This window comes from Xenopus laevis, chromosome 1S (assembly GCF_017654675.1).
Source record: "Xenopus laevis strain J_2021 chromosome 1S, Xenopus_laevis_v10.1, whole genome shotgun sequence".
Lineage (NCBI taxonomy): Eukaryota > Metazoa > Chordata > Amphibia > Anura > Pipidae > Xenopus > Xenopus laevis.
Window position 1 is genome coordinate 85,591,039 of NC_054372.1, and position 21,672 is coordinate 85,612,710.

The 21,672-nt window shown below is 39.8% G+C and overlaps 1 protein-coding gene across 1 annotated transcript in view; it reads right to left on the bottom strand.

Annotated features, from left to right (window-relative positions):
- antxr2.S (ANTXR cell adhesion molecule 2 S homeolog) overlaps positions 1-13,400 on the bottom strand; it is a 113,364-nt gene extending 99,964 nt beyond the window's left edge. Inside the window, exons 1-2 of the mRNA XM_018243549.2 lie at positions 12,705-13,400; positions 4,700-4,771 (exon numbers count right to left, since the gene is read on the bottom strand). Coding sequence (XP_018099038.1) covers positions 4,700-4,771; positions 12,705-12,853 — 221 coding nt within the window. The 5' untranslated portion in view covers positions 12,854-13,400. The remainder of the gene's footprint in view (positions 1-4,699; positions 4,772-12,704) is intronic.
- Positions 13,401-21,672: the final 8,272 nt, after the last annotated feature.

Below are 21,672 nucleotides of genomic sequence, written 5' to 3' on the forward strand. Positions count from 1 at the left end.
ACTGTTAGCTGTCAAGTGGGCCTTTGAAGAATGGCGGCATCTACTAGAAGGGGCTAAACACCAGGTTACGGTCTACACTGACCATAAAAATCTGTTGTATATTGAGTCAGCAAAGCGTCTAAATCCCAGACAGGCAAGGTGGGCTTTATTCTTTTCTAGATTTAACTTTACCTTGACGTTTAGGCCTGGTACAAAGAACGTCAAGGCAGATGCTCTTTCCAGAAGCTTTGACTCAATATATTCTGAAACTGATGACTGTTGTACAATTATTCCGGGTGAAGTCATTGTGGCTACTTTGGAATCTGACCTCTCTTCTTTGTTATCCCCTGTTCAGACAGACGCTCCCTCTAACACTCCTGTTGGGAGATTTTTTGTTCCTGAAGACCTTAGAGAACAGGTTCTAAGAGAGGTTCATGATTCCAAGATGGCAGGACATCCTGGTGTAAGTAAAACTATTTCATTACTTACTCGAAGTGCTTGGTGGCCGACCTGTAAACAAGATGTTAAATCTTTTGTGGATTCTTGTCCTGTCTGCCAACGCTCCAAGACTTCTAGAAATTTGTCCCAAGGGTTACTGATTCCCCTCCCTATTCCTGAAAGACCATGGACCCATCTTTCTATGGATTTTATTGTGGAGTTGCCTGTGTCCCAGGGGAAGACAGTAATTTGGGTGGTGGTGGATAGATTCAGTAAGATGGGTCATTTTATTGCTCTTCCTCACCTCCCATCTGCCAAAACTTTGTCCGAACTTTTTATTCAACATATATTTAAGTTGCATGGTTTTCCCAGTAATATTGTTTCAGACAGAGGTGTTCAATTTATCTCTAAGTTCTGGCGCGCATTTTGCTCGTTAGTGGGGATCGATCTTTCTTTTTCAACCGCCTATCACCCACAAACCAATGGGCAAACCGAAAGAGTGAACCAGTCTTTAGAGCAATTTTTAAGATGTTTTGTGTCCGAAAATCAATCTTCCTGGGCAGAACTATTACCCTGGGCAGAATTTGCCTACAATAACGCTACCCACTCCTCCACTGGGGAGTCTCCGTTTTTTATTGTTTATGGGTTACACCCAAAAGCCTTTTCCTTCTCTAATTCTGGTTCTTCTGTCCCTTCCGCTAATTCCTCTGTCGAACAATTTTCCATGATTTGGTCCCAGGTACATGATTCTTTGTCTACTGCTACTTCTGCTCAGAAAAGGGCTGCTGATAAAAGTCGTAGAGAAGCACCCCAGTATAAAGTGGGAGACTTGGTGTGGCTCTCTACCAAAAACATCAAGTTAAAGGTTCCTTCCCTTAAACTGGGTCCCCGTTTCATTGGTCCTTACCCCATCACTACTGTTATCAACCCTTCGTCTGTTCGCCTTAAGTTGCCTGTTAATTTCAAGATTTCTATTCTTTTCATGTTTCTTTGCTTAAACCTGCCGCTAATACTCGCCTTACTTCTGTTCCCCCTCCAGTGCAAGTTGACGGTCAGCCTGAATTTGAGATCCAGGAGTTCCTTGATTCCCGAATGGTACGTAACAAACTCCAGTACCTCACTAGGTGGAAGGGATTCGGTCCTGAGGAGAACTCCTGGGTCTCAGTTGATGACATCAAGGCTGATCGTCTTAGGAAGCAGTTCCATTTAAAGTTTCCTGGGAAGCCTGGGGGTCCGGTGTCCCCCCTAGAGAGGGGGGTAATGTAAGGAAATCTGTTTTACCTGGGATTGGGGTGCTGTAAATCGGCCGCGGGGACGCCCGCCACGCCGGCCGCGGGGACGCCGGCCTCGTGGTTCCACCATCTTGCCTCCTTAGGACGCGCGCGCCCGCGTCTCGTTTCCTTTATTGACGCGGACGCGCGCGCGTCGATCCTGACGCGTGTGTGCGCTGATTTTGGCGCGAAAACCTTGGCATCCAAACAGGGTATAAATAGGCCACTTCCACTCCCAGCAAACTGCCCGTGATAGAACTTGTTTCTGGTGCTCTGTTCTGAAGCCTTGTGCTATTTTGTCTGTTTTGAATCTGATTATCCGTGTTTGACCCAGCCTGTACCTTGACCATCCCGAATTCTGTATCCTGACCAGTGCCTGATATCCGACTACTCTTCTGCTTGTACCCTTCCTGCTTGATACCCGGTTTTGACCTTTTGCCTGCCTGACGACCCTTGCTTTCTGCCTGCCACGACCCAGCCTGTCTGACGATCCTTCTGCCTTATCCTTGTCTGTTACCGTGATCCTCGGTCCCAAAGACTCTAGCTACCAGCCGTGCCCCATTGCCTGCCAGAACACTTGCTTGAACCTCTCGTAAGACCAGGTGGCACCCGATTAGGCTGAGGGCTCCTCCCGAAGCTCAAAGGTGGTCACACCTCTGGTGAAGCTTAGCTCAGACCCAGGATTCGAGCACTTGTTCTGGTGTTGGGTGCCGGCCGTGACAGCTTGCCAGTGTGGGTAATGGGGCTGTAGTCCCCTATCTGTGGCGTGTGTTGGTGCCTCTCCGGGTAAGGGCCCCGAGAGGTAAAAGTCGAGTGGGGCCATCTGCTACTACTTGCCCATCCAGGGCAGCGCCCGGGTGGCCAGCATGGCAGTGGCCCGGTCACTCTATGGAGTAACCAGTTAGGCAAGCATTCCCGTGGAATTACTGTTATGTTACAGTTATGTGTGGTTAATACACACATATATATTAAAGTTTAATAAAAGCTGCGGCCTATGAATTCCATCCTGAGCCTCAGGTGTCTTTATTGGGATCTTTATGATATGAAAGGGGGTGAGGGAGTGGTCAAATGGAATACAGGTAACGCTGCCCGGGTCAATGTCTATTGCAAAAGTGCCTATAGAAGCTCTGAATAAGTTTGAATCAATTCAGTTTAGGTTTAGATCACATTTAACTCCCATTTTCCTCCCTTATACCAGGTTACACAGTAATAATTTGCAGACTAGCAGCCACACATTAGTACTTTTACAACGCATAAATTACAAAGAGTCATTGTCATCCATGAAAATATGTTGCACCATTTTCAATTTAGGCTCTCTAATACCTGTGCACCATTTTTGTTTGTATTTTTACGTTTGTTCTCCTATGCTTTCAAACTGCTCTGACAAATGTTCACTTTTAGGTATCAAACTGATGAGAAGAATTTTAATTTTCAATGTTTTAACATTGATCTTTATAATACAGGTATAGGACCTGTTATCAAGAATGCTTAGGACCTGGGGTTTTCCGGATAATCAATCTTTCGATAATTTGGATCTTTATACCTTATGTCTACTAGAAAATCACTTAGATAAACCAAATAGGCTTGTTTTGCCTTCAATAAAGATAAATTATATCTAAGTCTGGATCAAGTACAAAATACTGTTTCATTATTACAAAGAAAACGGCAACCTTCCTATAATTTGGAGCTTTCTGGATAACAGGTTTTCAGATATTGGATTCCATGCCTGTATTTATTTATGACCACAAAGTTACCAATGTGTAGAATGAATTTACTAGCCTATGTAGCTGCTGTGGATTACTAGGCCTGAAGCAAAAGTGACATCGCTCAAATGTTTGCTTTCATACAAGATACAGTAATCTACTGTTTGATTGGTTACTGTAGGTTACTAGACCTGGTACGAATTTTGCCCTTCCAGATTCTTAAAAAAGGGGTTTCATTAAAGGGCAATGGTTAAGTGTCAGGGAAAGGATAACGTTATTAAAGTGACTACTAGCCACAACAATGTAGTTTTAAGAGTTTACAGCTAATAAAAAAAAATCATGTTTATACTAAAAGCTACAACCCAGCTACAACTGTTTAATAGTTAATGGTTGCACTACAGCAAATTCAGCCTTTATGCTTTGTCATCCAAATTTGGTGATATCTTCATACAGGAATGTTGTTTATAAACTTAAACACAGAAGAGTTCACACAAGGATTCTCTGTCCAATGATTAACTAAGGTTTAAAAAGTAGAAAACAGACAAAGAGGACATAATTATAGTTTTCTGTATACAAGATTTGTTTTTTTCATGAAGAATGGAAATGCTGTATTTGCTGATACAGCAGGACTGAAAATATTAAATAATAAAAATTCTAAACATTTGGCTTTCAACATTTCCGTAATATATATTTAAGACAAGGTCACAAGTTTAGTTTGTTATGATTATTATTCTCTATGTCAGTGTTCACAGAGCAATCACAGTTGTTTGTCCATGCAAACTTCAAAACAAAGATTTTTTTATTATTCTGCATGCTGGCATGCCCTTTGAACCCATGACATACTAAAGTTTAATTTAGAGTTCATCGGCACTTAGTATGCTGGTAATACATAATATCTTAACACTCCACAATAGTGAAACTACAGCAGCGTAACTACACCACACTGCCCCCCGCAGGTATGCCTACCTGCCTATCCCCTCCCACTCACACATGTGTGTGTGCTGATGATAGTTTACAGCAGGTATGCAAACTTTTCTGGGATAAGATTGACTATAGAGAAACTGGACTCTGTGGTGTGGGGCCCCCCTACCCCCCCCATGCGACAGCAGGGTCTGTTTCCTCTGTAGTTACACCACTTTTTGTAAATAAAATTGTAAAAAAATTAATTTCACAAATAAACTTTAAACCAAAATACATTTCTGTTTCCAGGGGCAGTCTTTGCAGCATCAGTATTTTAGGAAATATGGTACTATATAATGCAGTAAAATACTGGGTGTACATTAGATATTCCAACAAGAAAACACTTACCTCACAAATCTTTCTGTTAGTTTTTCCACAAAATCATAGATCTCAATCCAGTTTGTTGCCACACTACCTGACCTGAAATAAATACAAAATAAGCTCAAATTAGACTAATTAACCCTTAGAGCAAGAAGGATTTCAGAAGTGGGACAACAAATTGTGTGCCATTACAAAACGAATCAAATTGAAAACATGCACCCACCAGTGGTTGCTAACATTATCTAAAAGTAGCCTATTGGGGGTCATTTATCAACACTGGGCAAATTTGCCCAGATTGCTGCATTCATTGTTCTACTTGCAGCTGGCTTCAAAAAGCTAATCACTGATGGTTGCTATAGGTAACTGCCCATGGGCAAATTTGCCCAGTGTTGTTCTGTTCCTCTGATAATGAAAAAAAAAAACTTTAAAAAAATGGCAACAAACCACTCAAAAACAAGTTCTCCATTTGCTCATGAATGCAATGCAATATGCAGTATATTGCATTAAATGTTAACTGCACTTTAAAAGGTTGTGACAGTGCAGTGTCAGTCTGGCAGGCTTCTACCTTGCCACTTATCCATTTAGCTTCCCCTTCTATCCAGGGCCGGAACTAGGAATAGGCAGAAGAGGCACCTACCTAGAGAGCAATAATAGGGGGGCGCTGGGCAAGTACCTCTTAAATTGTCTTCTGCCTACCCCAGTCTGTTTTTGCAGCCCTCTTTGGTTTCTCCCCCTTCCCTCCACCGCTCTTCCCCTCCCCTCTGTCTCTCTCCCTCCTTCCACACCATTCTCCTCCCCTGGGTCCCCTCCCCTTCTTCGCTCTCACCTCTTCCCTCTCTCTCCCCATCCTGCCAACCTGCACGTGCTCAAGTTGCCAGGTTGCCTAGGGTGCCCAGCCAACTTGGCCCAGCCCTGCTTCAATCCCCTTTCAAATCACGCCTTATTAAAGACAATGATGATGTCCCGGATGTTATATAAACAAGCCTAGCACAATCAAAGGGGTGGTTCACCTATAAGGTAACTTTTAGTATGTCATAGAATGCCCAATTCTATGCAACTTTTCAATTGGTTTTCATTATTTATTTTTTATAGGTTTATAATTATTTGCCTTTTTCTTCTGACTCTTTGCACCTTTCAAATGGGCGTTGCTGACTTACTCTAAAAAGCAAATGCTCTGTAAGGCTACACATTTATCGTTATTGCTAATTTTTATTACTGTACTCATCTTTCTATTCAGGCCCTCTTCTATTTAAATTCCAGTGTCTTATTCAGATTGATGCATGGTTGCTAGGGTAATTTGGACCCTAGCAACCAGATTGCTCAAAATGCAAATTGAATAATTGCTGAATAGAAAGCTAAATAACTCTAAAACCACAAATAATAAAAAATGAAAACCAATTGCACATTTTCTCAGAATATCGATCTCTGCAGCATACTAAAAGTTATCTCAAAGATGAACAACCCCTTTAAGGCTTCTTCCCTTAAAGGTACTGAGCCCTATTCAGGTAGATGAGGCCTGGGTGAAAGCTCCAACTTTCAGGAAAGTTACCTCCCATGGAAAATAAAATTAGTTTCATTTTCTTTGTAATAATAAAACAGTACTTTATACTTGCCCCCCATATAGGCTGCATAAATAAATATTGGTGGCAAAACAGTCCTATTGGGTTTATTAATGGATTTTAGACTTTAGGTACATTACTAGAAAAACACCAGGTCCCAAGCATAAAAGTAAGTAGATTCCATACCTGTATCAGTAATTATTGTTGTTGCATTTGGACAGTAGTCCATTCTCAGTCACTTATTTTCTTCTTAAAGTGTTAGTCTACAATTTAGGTTAATTTTGAAATGTTATTTTTAACTTGATTTTTTTATGCATCATGTTAGGGAAGATGTTCCTTTCCACATATACATCTATTCAGCTGAAAGTTCAATTAGATGCCTAGATATAGATATGTATATTCATTCCAACATGTAAGAGGGAGACTAATGAAATTGAATAAAAACTTGATTTCAGTGTAATGTCTTGTGTCTCACTCTTGTCAATATTATCAGATTAAAATTCTGCACACAATTACCAAAAAAATATGGAAATCAAGTAGGACACAATTGGCACTTGTTTGTACTTTGCACCTTGCCCTGCATTATAAATGAGCCATTTTATCTCATTGCAATTTGTGATTTTAGCATTCCCAAATATGGGATATGCTATTATTTAGATCCTAGCAACCAGATTGCTGAAACTGTAAACTGGAGAGTTGCTAAATAAAAATCCAAATACTTAAAAAACCACAAATAATAAAAAATGTCATACTAAGGGGCATATTTATCATGCTGTTTAAAAAACTGTGGCTTCTGCCGGAAGCAATGTAAACTACAGGCGGCAAATCTGGTATTTGCATGGAGTCAATTACACACACCATGCAATATTTTACACACCTTTTCACAACATTTTTTCATCTAATTTCATTTTACACAGCAAAATAAATATAATACTCAACAAATTTTAGGGGACAAAAGGCATTTGGCTGTAAATAATTCACAGGTAACATAAAAAATAAATGGATGTTTCTTTAAGGCAAATTGAACTTCCACCTTAGAAAAAGTTCTCTTTAGAAGCATGTGGTGTGGCTAGTGGTTATTTATACGCAGTGGCAGGCCACATTTCTTACTCAAAAAACCTCAAGCTTAACTGATTATGTGGAGAACTGCTTGAACAGAAAATCTGTATTTTTGTATGTATGTTTCTTAAACTTGCAACTCTCTCACACTCTCAACTTTCTTCTGGGTCAACAAAAGAATATAGCTTAAAATGCTATAATAGAATATAATAAAATAGTATCTGCCACAAGACCTCAATTAATTTATTATAGTTATTGTATATAACTGGCATTGTATATTGTGCTGGCAAATTCTGCAGAATTTTAAAGATATTCACATTAATCCATGCCTTAAAGCAGTGATCCCCAACCAGTAGCTCGTGACCAACATATTGCTCTCCAACCCCTTGGATGTTGCTCTCAGTGACCTCAATGTAGGAACTTATTTTTGAATTCCTGACTTGGAGGCAAGTTTTGGTTTTATAAAAACCATGTGTACTGCCAAACAGAGCCTCAATGTAGGTTGACAATCACATAGGGGCTACTAAATGGCCAATCACAGCACTTATATGGCACCCCAGGAACATTTTTCATGCTAGTGTTGCTCCCCAACTCCTTTTACTTCTGAATGTGGCTCACGGGTTGTAAAGGTTGGGGATCCCTGCCTTAAAGGAACAGTACTACCAAAAAAATAAAGTGTTTTAAAGTAATGAAAATGTGTTGTCCTGTTGTCTTGCATTGGCACAACTGGTGTGTTTGCTTCAGAAACTCTACTTTAGTATATATAAACAAGCTGCTGTTTCACCACGGGGGCAGCCATTCAAAGTGGAAAAAGAAGGAAAGGCACAGGATTTACAGTTGATAACAGTTAAGATCTGTAGTTTATAATGGGATTCTTTAGAACTTATCTGATATCTTCTGTGTATCCTGTGCTTGAATGGCTGCCCACATTGTTACACCGTAGCTTGTTTAAATAAACTATAGTTGTGTTTCTGAACCAAACACACCAATTGCAGAGCAACAGTACATTATATTGTCATATTATTATTATTATTATTATTATATTGAATTTAATTTTTTGGTGGTACTGTTCCTTTAATGCAGCTTGCATTTTAAGCCTGTATTTCATTCAGGCTTATTTGATTCAGACACACACACTATGGTTAATTTTATTAGCAGCTGATTGTTGTAAATACTTAAATTCATCAGCTGTATGCACTTATAAACATTGACATTTCACCATAATAGATGCACATTGTAACATTTTCATAGAGAAAATAGGGGGAGGATCCTAATCAGGAGGAAAGTGCAATACCTCGGGTAAGCCCACACATACATGGGGCAAACATACTAACTCTTGCAAATAGTGCCTGGGCTGGAATCAAACTTAGGCCCAAGCACTGCAAGGCAGCAGTAGTAACCAACAATGCTGAATCTAAATTATGTATTAATTGTTTATATGCATAGAAATCTTTGTGCAGGGCAGAATGGTTTGCACAATGAATATATTTGTCCTGTGCATGGTTATATTTATAAAACTGGAAAGAGTGTTGTATTTAGTGTGCAAACAGAATTGCAATTGTTTTTGCCCTGCAGATGTCTATAATAGCTTTTCAAATATGGCAAAAATTACAAATTGTGAATATTTATGTGCACACTCTGCATTTGAGTTACGCCATGACTTTAGAGGCGGAGAAAATATTTTCAAAACAGTTTTACCAATTGTAAATTTAAATTACTGTCAATGTTATTTTCATGCACAACAATCTCACACAATGGGCACACTCACACAAACACCTGTCTCATTTGCAAGCCATTTGTGAAAATTTGGGCACAATGCGAATTTGCTAAAAGCGGAAAGACGGGCACAGCAGTGCAATATTTTACAGTTTAGGAAAAAACATGGGCAATGCAACCATTTGCGAATAAATATGAGCTGCGCAAACTTTATATATTACCCCCACTGTGTTTTCCATCATTAATAATGGAAAATTAATTATTAGCCAGCACTCTGATATGTTGCTTTGGATCAGTTCTCTTCCCAGAAGTGTCGGTGCTCTGTGTAGAGTCCGTGTGCGCTCCCAATAAATCTCCACACCAAGGCTCCCTCGGACCATTGCCCTTCTTTTGAGATTGTGGTCTCTTTCAGATGCCTTTTTTCAGAGCATTTGAGTGACAAGTGTAAGAGACTGCAAGTTCAGAGAGCAATCCTTGATTTATTGGAAGCGCATAGGCTCCTGCCCAGGGCACTAACCCTGGAGCAAAATATTCCATTCTTTTTGATTGTCAGCACTGCAATTGAAAGAGTGGTTAGTGATTGACATCAATGTTATGTACAAACCTTGTTGGCAAGGTTGGGGGGGATGTAACATGTATAAACTTAAGAAAGTTTAGATATTTATTTTATTTTTATTGAAAATGTGTTTATATCCTTTATACGCCTAATAGCTACCTTGTCTATAGTATATTTTTGCAGGCCTATGCCAGGTGAGATACTAGCAGTATCCATGGGCTATGGATTACTTTACCTTAGCAGTCATACTGTACTATTGCTGGACATATTATGGCTACAGCGGTCACACATCTGCCTGTTCAACATCTCATTCCCAAACCAAAGGGATCTGAAATTGTCCCTCTGTTTGCTGCTTTAACAGCCCCTAATCTTCTAGCAAGGTTTCCCACTAGATGAATTTCCATGGCTGTTCATTTGGGTTGAGGTCAGGTCTTTGTGCAGTTAAGTTCTTTTATCTCAGTAAACCTGGCTTTGTGTAGGGGAATTATTGTGCTGAAACAGGAACAGGCTGGAAGGGCCTTCTCCAAACTGTTCCCCAAAATAGGTAGCACAGAATTGTCAAGGATATCATTATACCTTGTAGACTTAAGATTGGATTTTCTGGAACCCTAAAACTAGTCCAAACCATGTAAATGAATGACAGACTATGCAATTTACTTCACCAAATCTTACATCTGGCATTAGACATTAAGACATGCTCTATTCTCCTGGCATCCATCACCTGACTCACCAGTCAGACTGCAAGATAGAAAATGGGATTTATCATTCCATGCTGCCTAGTACATGCTTCCCCACCTGCAGAATCTACATCTATACCACTGTGGCTAAAAACTGCCCATAGCTATGCTTGTCATGTGTGAGTACACTTAAACTTTGTCTGATTTTAGCCATATAATGTGTGTTCCAATGTTCATTTTTTATGTTTGTTTTGAATGTAATTAAGTATTACACAGTATTTCAATATTCATTGTATATACATGAATACAAATGGGAATGGCCAAAATCATGCAGTCATTAACTATTCAGTCTGTACACCCGTTAGCTGCTTATTTTAAGTATATATTGCCTTTATCCTCTCCAAATTAAAAAATCACCCTCCTCCTATGGCAGCTATAAGGATTTTTCACACTGGGTCTGAAAATCTGCACATGAACTACCTTAGCCCTAGGTTTAGAAATATTTGCTAATTGACAAATTACGGTTGGGCCTGCATCTTTCTAATAGAATGTTTGAATTAACAATGGAACACAGCAGTTATGAATGTAGAGTTTTTGTGACATATAACTAATAGAATAGGGCATTGTCACTTGATTCATGGTTTTCACTAGAACAGGCCTAGTAATTAATATATTAGATAGCAGAATATATTTCAAAGTAAGGTTAGGAGGGGGAAATGCAGCATGTACAGCACACCAAAGAAGATATTTTGGCATGGATAGTTTGGATAGTTCCCTTTACAAAGGCATTCTTGCTGAAATGTTGCTGTAATTCTGTCATTGCTGTTTATTGTTGGGTGGTATGTATCTTTGTGGTATTGATGAACATTGTCGTTATGAACTCATTTATATATATTGTAATGTTATCTGTGTGTTTTGAATCCTGTATTTTTGGAGGATGTTAGCACATCAAATAAATGGGTAATGATAGGTAATAAATGTACATTGCACAGTGGGAACATTGGATGCTGACATGCACATCATAAAATCAATGAGATGGATACCCAGTACATTGAGTAGTAAGAGCAGTAATTATTAATGATTTATGCAAAGGAATTAGTAATGGAGTAACATAAGCACATAACAGCAATGGTAATTGGTATCTAAAACACATCATCAAATGGGCTGCATTCCCCTGAGAAGTAGTGGGCATTAGCACTCAAAGAATTTTACTCACAGAGGCAGTACTGGTACACCATATACAAAGTAAACAGTAGAACAGTAGATCCTGTAAGGATTGATAAAACTAACTAGAAGGCCTCAAAGACAGGTCACGCTGCCCATGCTGGCTAGTGTGGTGGTCCTTGCTGATTTATGATCTTGTGCTTGCAAAAGCTGGGAAAATGGGAACTAAAAGTGCTTGCTGTTATACATGGAAAAGTACCTAAGATAATTTTGTTCAAATAATCATTTAATCACATTAAAAGAATTGGTTTAATACGAAACCAAGAGCCTGTACATCTATTTTTGTATCAAAAGCAAATGAAATGTAATAAATACTTACACATGTGCTGTATTGCTAATCTGCAGTTTGGTGCACCTTGCAAATAAAAGTATCTTCTGATTTTGAGCATTATCTATGTGTCCAGATGTGGTGATATAAGTACCAACCCCTTCAATCCTTACATCCCAACCACATTATATATTGTAAAATGTTCTGATTGTTAAGTGAGTGAGTAGAGGTCCTGGCACAACAAGCATATACAGTAATAAAGTAAAAGTAAGTGGGTACTGGGCACCAAGCACTTAAAACAGAGGTTAAGACTCTGGATACTGTATGTTTATATATATATATATATATATATATATATATATATATATATATATATATATATATATATATATATATATATACACACAAATACAAGAGTCCTCTGAAAGTTGTGGTGAGCACAACTTTCCCTTGTTTGTTTGTGTGTGTGTGTGTGTGTGTGTGTGTGTGTGTGTGTGTGTGTGTGTGTGTGTGTGTGTGTGTGTGTGTGTGTGTGTGTGTGTGTGTGTGTGTGTGTGTGTGTGTGTGTGTGTGTGTGTGTGTGTGTGTGAATGTCAGACACCATAAGCACAAATGGCAGATAGAGACCGATACTGATACTTTAATCACATTATATTCACTGAGAGGCAGTGGCTGCTGCCACTCCAGAAAATGAGGACAAAATACTTTGCCAGGGTTTCCCAGCAAGATTGTTTTTCCTTCTAAAAGAGAAGGTTCCTGGGCAGATTCTACTCATTTATGCTTTTAATGTACTCTAATCTGCCTGGGAGGAAGAACTGTTTTCTCTAGTTCAGACATCTGTTTGACCTCAGAGAAAAGCCAATGCTTGTTATAACACAGGAAGGATGGTAAAGACAGAGAGCTACTCTGTCTTTAACCCATTGTTGCCAAAATGCACCTTTTCAGTATTCGGTAAACATACTGCAGTACTTACTTATCTAGAATAAAATATAAGTCAAATGCTCCTTGGCAAGATGGTTCGTCAGCTCCAGCATAAGGAAGAGTGATAGGCAGCCATAACATCAGCAGTGCCACTAGTAGCGGACGTCCCATTTGGGGGGTCCCAGTCACACTGTGCCTCATTCTCTGATTTTAGGTGTCCTTTAGATGTCTCTCATACAGTTTGTTTAGCAGCAGCAGCACAAGGGAACCGGCACAGCCTATAATGATAGGCTCTGTTCCTTTTCAGATCAGTTTCTTTGTTTCTTTCTTGCTTACTTTGTAGCTTTGTCTGTTATTTTACCTAGTTTCCTGTTTCCCATGCCACTTGTACTCTCACATTAGATCTGTGCTCGCTTTCTTCCAATGCCGCTGCCTTTCTGCTTCACTTGGTCTCTCCCTTCCTGTGCTTGTGCTGCTGTTTCCTTACTCATTCGTCTGTTCCTCACTTAGGCAGATGTCCTTCTCCTCCTCCTCACACCACAATAATATTCTTTTGTAAAAGTCCGTCCTGCAGCTAGTTACTCGCTCTTAAATCCAGCAAATGAGTTTGGATTTCCCAACAGTTTTACTCCTTTTTGTAATACATACCCCTTGCCTCTCTACCATATATAGAAAAGGGCCGGATAGAGGATGTGATTAAGACCAGATTGTTGTCTTTCTCCGACGGCTGCATTACCCTGTGACTGACTGAGCATGTGTACATGTGTGCCCTGAGGGAGGGGATTCAGCTATGCAGAAACCAGCAATGCTTCAACTGTTTCAAAGAAACTTTGGTGACATTCACTCAGTAGTTTCTTTTTAATGCTAAGCTATTACATCAATAGTTTTAACAATGAAAAACAAACAGTGAAACAGTCACACTGGTATGTAACCAGGGGAGATGCCCACCGAAATGTTTTTTTTTAACAACATTATACAGTGCAACATACAGTGCACTTTTGGTTGCCAGTACCCATTGCTTTGCACAGTAAAATATGTTTGAGGTGACAGTGAAAGGTTTGCTGAACATCTAAAAAAAGAAACAGAGACAATTTAATTAATTACCAGTTGCTTGGATACATTAATTGCATTTACAATCAGGACAATCAGTTTAGCCCTTCTGGCTGCATGTTCCCAGTTTTACTCATAACAAGGTCATCTTATATCAGTGCTCAGCTGCCACTCACTGTACAATGTACATGGGTGTTGTCTGTGGCTGCTTCCTCTCACTGAATATTGGTTTCCACTACTCACTCCCTCTCACTAAATAAGGTGATTTGAGACTCACTGGCTCTCATATTATTTAATATGCTTGGGGTACAGCATCCTTAGGATGCAGCGTTGGACTGGGCCCAGTCCCGCTATTGGTGCTGCCTCTCTGGCATCCCCCATTGGGGGAGGGGGGTTGCAGCTGCAGAGTGGAGGAGGACCTGGCCAACGCATCTTTGCCGCTGGGGCAGGGGGACTGGGGGGGTGGTGTGGGGCCCCCGAAGCAGCAGCCCTGGTGGGCCCCGTGATCCCCAGTCCAACCCTGATATTATGTACTTGGTGTGCCTGTACCTACTTCCTCTAACTGTATAAAGTGTACTTGAGCTTTTAATACCCACTATCTTTTAATGTATAATTTGCTTTGGGTGCCACTATCCACTATGTATGTACCTTCAATAAATTTTCTTTGATTTAAAACCTGTGAGTGTTGAAATTGAATAATGAACTACAACATGGTACCCAGGTATCTGTTTTTTATTGTTATATGCCCTCTATATTATGTCATGTATATATTTATATTATGTATAAACATTACTTATGCACATAGCATTGTACAGTAATTACAAATAGGGGTCACTACAATAATAAATAGTGATGAGCAAATCTGTACCGATTCACTCTGAAGAAAAATTTGCAAAAAGTCAAAAATTTTTTTGCAAAACTCAAAAAAATTGAAACGCATTGAAGTCAATGGTAGTGTAAACATTTTTTCACACTAAATTTTTTATGCTCACTGCAAATGCATAAAATTTTGTCTCAGCAACTTTTGTCTTGCCGATTATTTTGTCTCAGAAAATTTTTTGTCCAAATGCATTAAAGTCAATGGGCGTTTTTCATATGGCAACTTTTTTGTCTTTGCAACAATTTTGTTGCAGCTACGTTTTTGTGACTGCAAATTTCTGCCACCGTTTTGCAAAAAAATTTGCAGGTGGCGAAGTGTGGAATTTCACCGCAAACCCATGCCTGGCGAATAAATTTGCTCAAAATAAGACAAATTGCTGGTACCAGCGTATAAGTTCAAAAAGTGTATCGCTGTGAATTCCTAGGAGCCTGTGTCACACTCCCAAAAAGTACAGCTTCAAAGCAGTATTTTCAAACTGCATGTGTTTCTTTTATTAGCAGTGCAAAACACTACATGTTTCGGGTACAACCCTTTTTCAACTTGAAAAAGGGTTGTACCCGAAACATGTAGTGTTTTGCACTGCTAATAAAAGAAATACATGCAGTTTGAAAATACTGCTTTGAAGCTGTTTATTCCAATTTTATTACAGTATCTAATAAATTTGCTCATCACTAATAATAAATACACTGAAGATATGGGGGCAAATCCACTAAACTCCGAAAATTCGCTAGCGAACGGCTTCACTCACAGCGCAACACTTCGCCAGGCGTAGATTCGCCAGGACAATGCTAATTCAATAAAATCCGAAGTTGTGTCCAGGGCGCCGAATGCTGGCAAAGTTGCGCTAATGTTACTGCGCCAAGCGAAGCAAGGTTGCACTAGTGTTGGCTAATTTGCATATGGCGGGAAGTTCAATGGACGTATATGTTTCAGCAAATACATTACACCACACAAGCCCGGGAAACCTTCATAAAATAAAATACAGTTGTTATATTGCCCTACACATGAGCCCAGTGTATAGTTTATGTGCCAAATGTTAGGAAATGTATGCGGGAAGCCAGTTACCCCAAAAAAAAAATTATGCTCTTTTTCATCCTATCACCCTGAAAAAGGAAAAGACACTAGCGTAGTACCGAAGTACCGAAATTACGTCATGCTGGTGAATTTACGCCAACGTTAGTCACTTTTAGTAAATTTGCCCCATGGGGTGGATTTATCAAAATGGGATGTTAGCGCTTACCACAGAAAATCTCGCCAACTGTCTATTCATTCCTATGAGATTTTTAGAAGTATTTTTCAATTGGTGAAAGTTATAGTTCACAATTTGATTAATACACTTCTAAAAATCCCATCAAATCGCACATTTTGATAAATCTGCCCGTAAATGCTAATTGTTAAGTCAAGTGGAAGAAGTTCCCTGCTCGTAGAGCCTATAAATGGGTCGGTAACCGACAGACACAAATAGAAGGATATTAAATCCTGCAGATTACAGTTGTTAGAGCACTGCCTAGAACTGCCAAAACTTGGTCAAATGGTATTCATGTACTCCAAGAAGTAGTATTTTAGTTTATTTGTTATAGGGAGTGAGGGAAGATTTGTCTATACAAGCTTTAATTGCTGATACTCATTACCTGGCCTGGCTTGGACCCTATTCAATAGGATATTGCATGAATGATTGATTTGATTTTTCATGATTAGCTGAGGGTAATATTTACAACATTTTGCGTATTTTCACCAAAGATTCAAATTTGCTGCATCAGCAATTTACGAAAAGTCAGATGCAACAAGTTTTGACAAATCAACTGTACATTGGTGAACATTCACATCTATTCAAAAGGCCAATGGATGCAACCTTCTGTTCACCCTCCGCCAAAACCACCTGACTATGTTACTTGTTATGTACATGTGCTTAAACTTATGGTAAAGCACTTCCTGAGCTACTTGCAGTTGGATGAAGTGCTGGAGAAGGCATGCAGGGTATGCGGCCCAAAGGCCTGACTGGCTCATCAGTGACCTACTGATGTGCTGGAACATCTGGGGTCTGCAAAAGAAGAAGGAGGAAGGTAGAATCAAAAGAGGGTTCCTGACTAGAAGGATAAAATGAAGGAGGACTGATTTTCATGTATAGGAGACGGAGCAGCTGCAGAGCCAGAGCCCGGACTGGTAATCTGTATCTTCGGGCAAATGCCTGAGGGGCCGCTCTACCATACATTTAAGTGGGCCGCCCACTGCCTGATGAGATGCGACGCTAACTGCACTTGTCTTTGTAACCTGCAGGCAACAGAACCGTGGGCCATGTCAAGGGACCGCAGCATAGGTGGATCAGTGGGTTGCTTTACACTCTCCACTCAGTGATCGCTTACTTTTCCTGGTTCTGGCTTGTGCTGCGCATGTTTATCCCTGGAATCCTGTTAGAGAGGCGCACGCAAGCAGCACACAGCACGTGTCTGACCCAGGAGAAGGAAGAGTTTACAGATCAGGGTAAGGCCGCACTCCCACTGAACCACCAATACTGCTCAAACATTAACCTACAATTAAATTAGAGGGAAAAGAGAAAAAAACACGAGTGTGTGCATGTTGGGGGAGGTATGGAGATTCTTGGAGAACAAGTCTGTGTATTTGTGTGTGTGTCTCTGTGTATTTCTGTGTATTTGTGTGTGTATTTGTGTGTGTGTGTTTGTGTGTGTGTCTGTGTGTGTATTTGTGTGTGTGTCTCTGTGTATTTGTGTATGTGTGTGTCTGTGTATTTGTGTGTGTGTCTGTGTGTGTATTTGTGTGTGTCTCTGTGTATTTGTGTGTTTGTGTGTCGCTGTGTGTGTATTTGTGTGTGTGTCTGTCTGTGTATTTGTGTGTATGTCTCTGTGTGTGTGTGTGTGTCTGTGTATTTGTGTGTGTGTCTGTGTTTTTGTTTGTGTTTGTCTGTGTATTTGTGTGTGTGTCTCTGTGTATTTGTGTATGTCTCTGTGTATTTGTGTGTGTCTCTGTGAGTGTATTTGTGTGTGTGTCTCTGTGTGTGTATTTGTGTGTCTGTGTATTTGTGTGTGTGTGTCTCTGTGTATTTGTGTGTATGTGTATTTGTGAGTGTGCGTGTTTACATATGGGCTGCTTTGCTTTTTTTTGCCCGGGCTGCTTTTTGCTTCCAGTCCTGCTCTGGCCGGTTACGCGTTCAGTCTCTTCCTCACCTTGCACACAAGTTAGACTAACAAAACAGTACCCAATGGAACATTTTGTAATTGGACTAGTGTGTTAGTGGAGTAGTGCAGGGGTTTGTTTTTGGTCCTTTGCTTTTTAATTTATCAGTGACCTTGAGTTTGCGATTGTACCTATTGTGTCTATTTTTGCTGACGATACAATTTTGTGCAAAACCTTAAAACCATATACATAAGATCTACTTCTGTTCTGTTGAAACATAAACGGCATTCCTTTCTCTCATTTCTTTATTCCACCCTGAATCTGCTGTACTATAAATATATTATGGCCATCACAACTAAACTATTTTGTTCACTGACAAATATACCGTATAATTTTCAAAGGAGTGGCTGAAGCTGCATAACATATTGTGTAGTAACTTTGCCATGTCTCTGGGAATTCCTGTGGTATGCAATGAAGATTTGTCTCTGCTGTGCACTTAACTGTAGCTATGCCTATCCCTGACAAATGGGTCACTGTATGCTAAATACAGTGACCTAGCAGACAATTGCTTTTAGCTGTACAGTCCCTGTACTGGAGAACCTTTTAACAGTCTCAACATATTAACCTCCTTTAGTTGTGCAGGAAGGGGGGTATTTATTAACATTGGAGACAAATATCACTGGCGACTTGCCCTTAGCAACCAATCAGAAATTAGATTTGAACAGTCACCTACAAGCTAGAAAACAAAAGCTATCAGTTACTCAGGCTCTGTTGGTCTCATTCCGAAGATTACCGAAGAGAAGAAGGTGGCTCCTGTGAACTCCGCTGGACAGAATCTGCACGGAGGGGTAACTAAAGAGTTAGTGGCATTTCCCCAGGGGGGGCAGCTAGGCTGGGGGGAGGAGGGTCTATGTAGGGTGTTTTTTTATTAAGGGTTTGTTTTTCCTTTAAGGGGTCTACTCCTTACTCATACTCCTAGAGCTGGGGGTGGGGTAGGACTACTTCTCTCTCCCTGCGGTTCTTCTACCTGTTCTTTCTCTGTCATTTTCCTAATTTGAGACTCACTACTTTAAGCTATTTTCTTCTCGCATTGCTATAATATATTGACCTCCTGGACCAACCACACAATTTTTTGACAGCTTTGCTGCTTGGCTTCCTTATTTCCTATCATTTGACACCCTGTCCATCATATTAGGTGACTTTAATATACCTTTTATACAATCTTAAAAGCCTGCTGTCTCAACTCCTTTCATCCTCCATAGGATTATGTATATGCTCAGACTCCCCTTTTCACTCCAATGGCAACTCTTTGGACTCTTATTTTAACCAGATTCTGCTCAATTTCCAATTTTACTTACTCACTATTTCCCCTCTCTGATCACAATCTGTTTAAGTTTAAACCCTTACTAACGTGTATATACTGTTTCTTGCAAACAATAGACGTGTCGCGATCTCTTCTCTCTCTTCACTTCAATATCTCAGCCACCTCCTGTCCTAATCTGCTACCTCTGGCTACTACAGAACACTCCCCACTGCCCATAATGAACTTAATCCAGTCAAAACTAAATTCACTAGACCCAAACAGCTTTAACCTTGGCATACTGTTCACACAAAAGCTCTCCAATGACATTCATGTGCACTTGAGTGTTGATGGAGCAACCCCCATCTAGAATCAGACTTCTGGAGGTACAACTATGCCATGCTTTCCTATAATACCAGCCTTTCCCTAGCCGAACAAACATATTTTCCTACACTCATTAACTCTCTTTCTAAAAAAACTGCACATCTTTCACTCTTCTTTCCCACCCCCTCTGTGTGCATCTGTCTCTGCTCAAAATATTGCTGAGCACTTTGACATCATCAAAAGTTTGTAGGTTCTCCCTGTCTCTGTGTGGTGTAAACACAGGGGCTGGGAAAACACTAGAGGGAAGGTGCATATCTCCCAAAATGCTCTATGAGACCCAGCATATAAAGAGAATAATAGAGGCTGGGGAATCAGCATGTAATATAATGAATGCAGGTGTGGTGATTGATTTTACAACCTGGGGGAGAAAGTTCACCCAGGGATAAACAGGAAGTGTTTGAGACTGGCAGGCAGTGAAGCTTTCTGAAGCAAGGGGAGTTTTGTGTGGAAAACTCTGGATAAAACCAAAACTTTATAAACTTAGATAGAGACTAAGTCTCCATGATGTTGATTAGTATTTTGCAGAAGCACTACCTATTATTGCTTCACTTCTAATAGAACGCCTATTTTTAAGAGGTAATTTCACATACCTTAAGCATATGATAAGTCCGTAATAGTATTGTATCACAAAAATTAGTATTGCAAAGTGCAGAGGACAAGCATATTACAACCGAAATTAGAACATAGCCCGCAGCCCTCAGTATTTAAAATATTCACTCTGAGAGGCACTTACCTGCCACATTAGTATGACTAAAGAGGAACTCTAGGCTGTGTGTATTAGCAGTTCCTTGTCTGTTTAATGAGTCCAGTCAATTGGTTCTTTCTATTTTCTAGAAGGGAGAGAAAAAAGTTATTTTCTTCAATTAGAAATTATTGCAGATGTTATTTGTAGCTTTTTTTTCTTTGCTTTGGGGTGTGTGGGAGTGTTTAAACATATATCCAAATGGTCAAGATTTCAATTTAGATTACCATTTTGTATTTGACTGAGTAAGACTATCCCTTATTTATAATGCATTTTACGATCTAGGTTTAGTGAAACATTAAAGGTTATTCTGCACACAAATTATAACTTGTGTGTAGTGATGGGTGAATTTATTCATCAGGCGCGAATTTGCACAATCCGCTGCCAGCGAATAAATTCGCCAAACGCCCGCGAAAATTCACTGCTGAAAATTCGCTGGCGTCAAATTTTTTTTTCAAAAAGACGGATGCCGGCATCAAAAACGGGCGCCGGCGTCAAAAACGAGATGCGGCGCCATTTCGCTAATCTTTCACCGTTTCGCAAATTTTGCTGGAAATTCACTAATTTTTCGGCGAATCGAAATGGCGCAAATTCACCCATCACTACTTGTGTGCTATATTTAGTGAATGAATGTGTCTATGGTATCACTGAAACCTTGAACCTATGACTGGGTTGTGAATTTAGAAATGGGTCAGGATACAAGTCAACAAAAATTACAAGCTTTTGAATATAACAAATTATAGATATTCAGTTTGTTCATGGACTAAATAAGAATTTTGTTTTTGTGATTACTAAGGGGTGAATTATTCTTATTTGAATCTTTGCCACAATTTGCAAAAAATCTGAACAGAGCATAATCAATATTTGTATTTTTTTTCAATAATTTTTTTTTACTATCAAAAGTGTACATACTTTTTCTGAGTGTGAGGGTAATCTGTCCTGTATCTGTAATCAAGCCATGGTTGCCAGAGAAATTTCTTAGGTGTGTCATTATGATACTTGTCATCTTTTCTAGAGCCATTGTTCAATCTATTCTGTTTTTGAGGCATTCTGTAGTCTATAGCAGGGCTGTCCAACTGGCGGCCCGTGACCCCCCATTGTGTGGCTAGGGTTGCCACCTGGCCGATATTTTACCGGCCTGGCCGGTAAAAATGATGTTTGATCCCAATGTTATTAATAGGGAAAAAAGACAAATATATAGGAAGACCGGTATTTTTTTCCAGAAAAGGTGGCAACCCTATGTGTTGCCCCCCACATGAAATTCAGCCTGCATACTATGTGTAATCTTTAAAAAGTATCACTACAGGGATTAACTGGCCACTGCATTGTTTAAACCTCAAATTCAGACTGTAATCCCCCTGTATTATTCACACCTGTGACCCCCTGCATTGTTCACACTTGTGACACCTCTATTGTTCACACCCCTAAAGCCCTGTACTGTTCACACCTGTGACCCGGACTGAAACTGCCCACATTTTTCACCTGTTCACAATTTATACAAAATGCTAATGGGGCACCAGCACTGTAACACT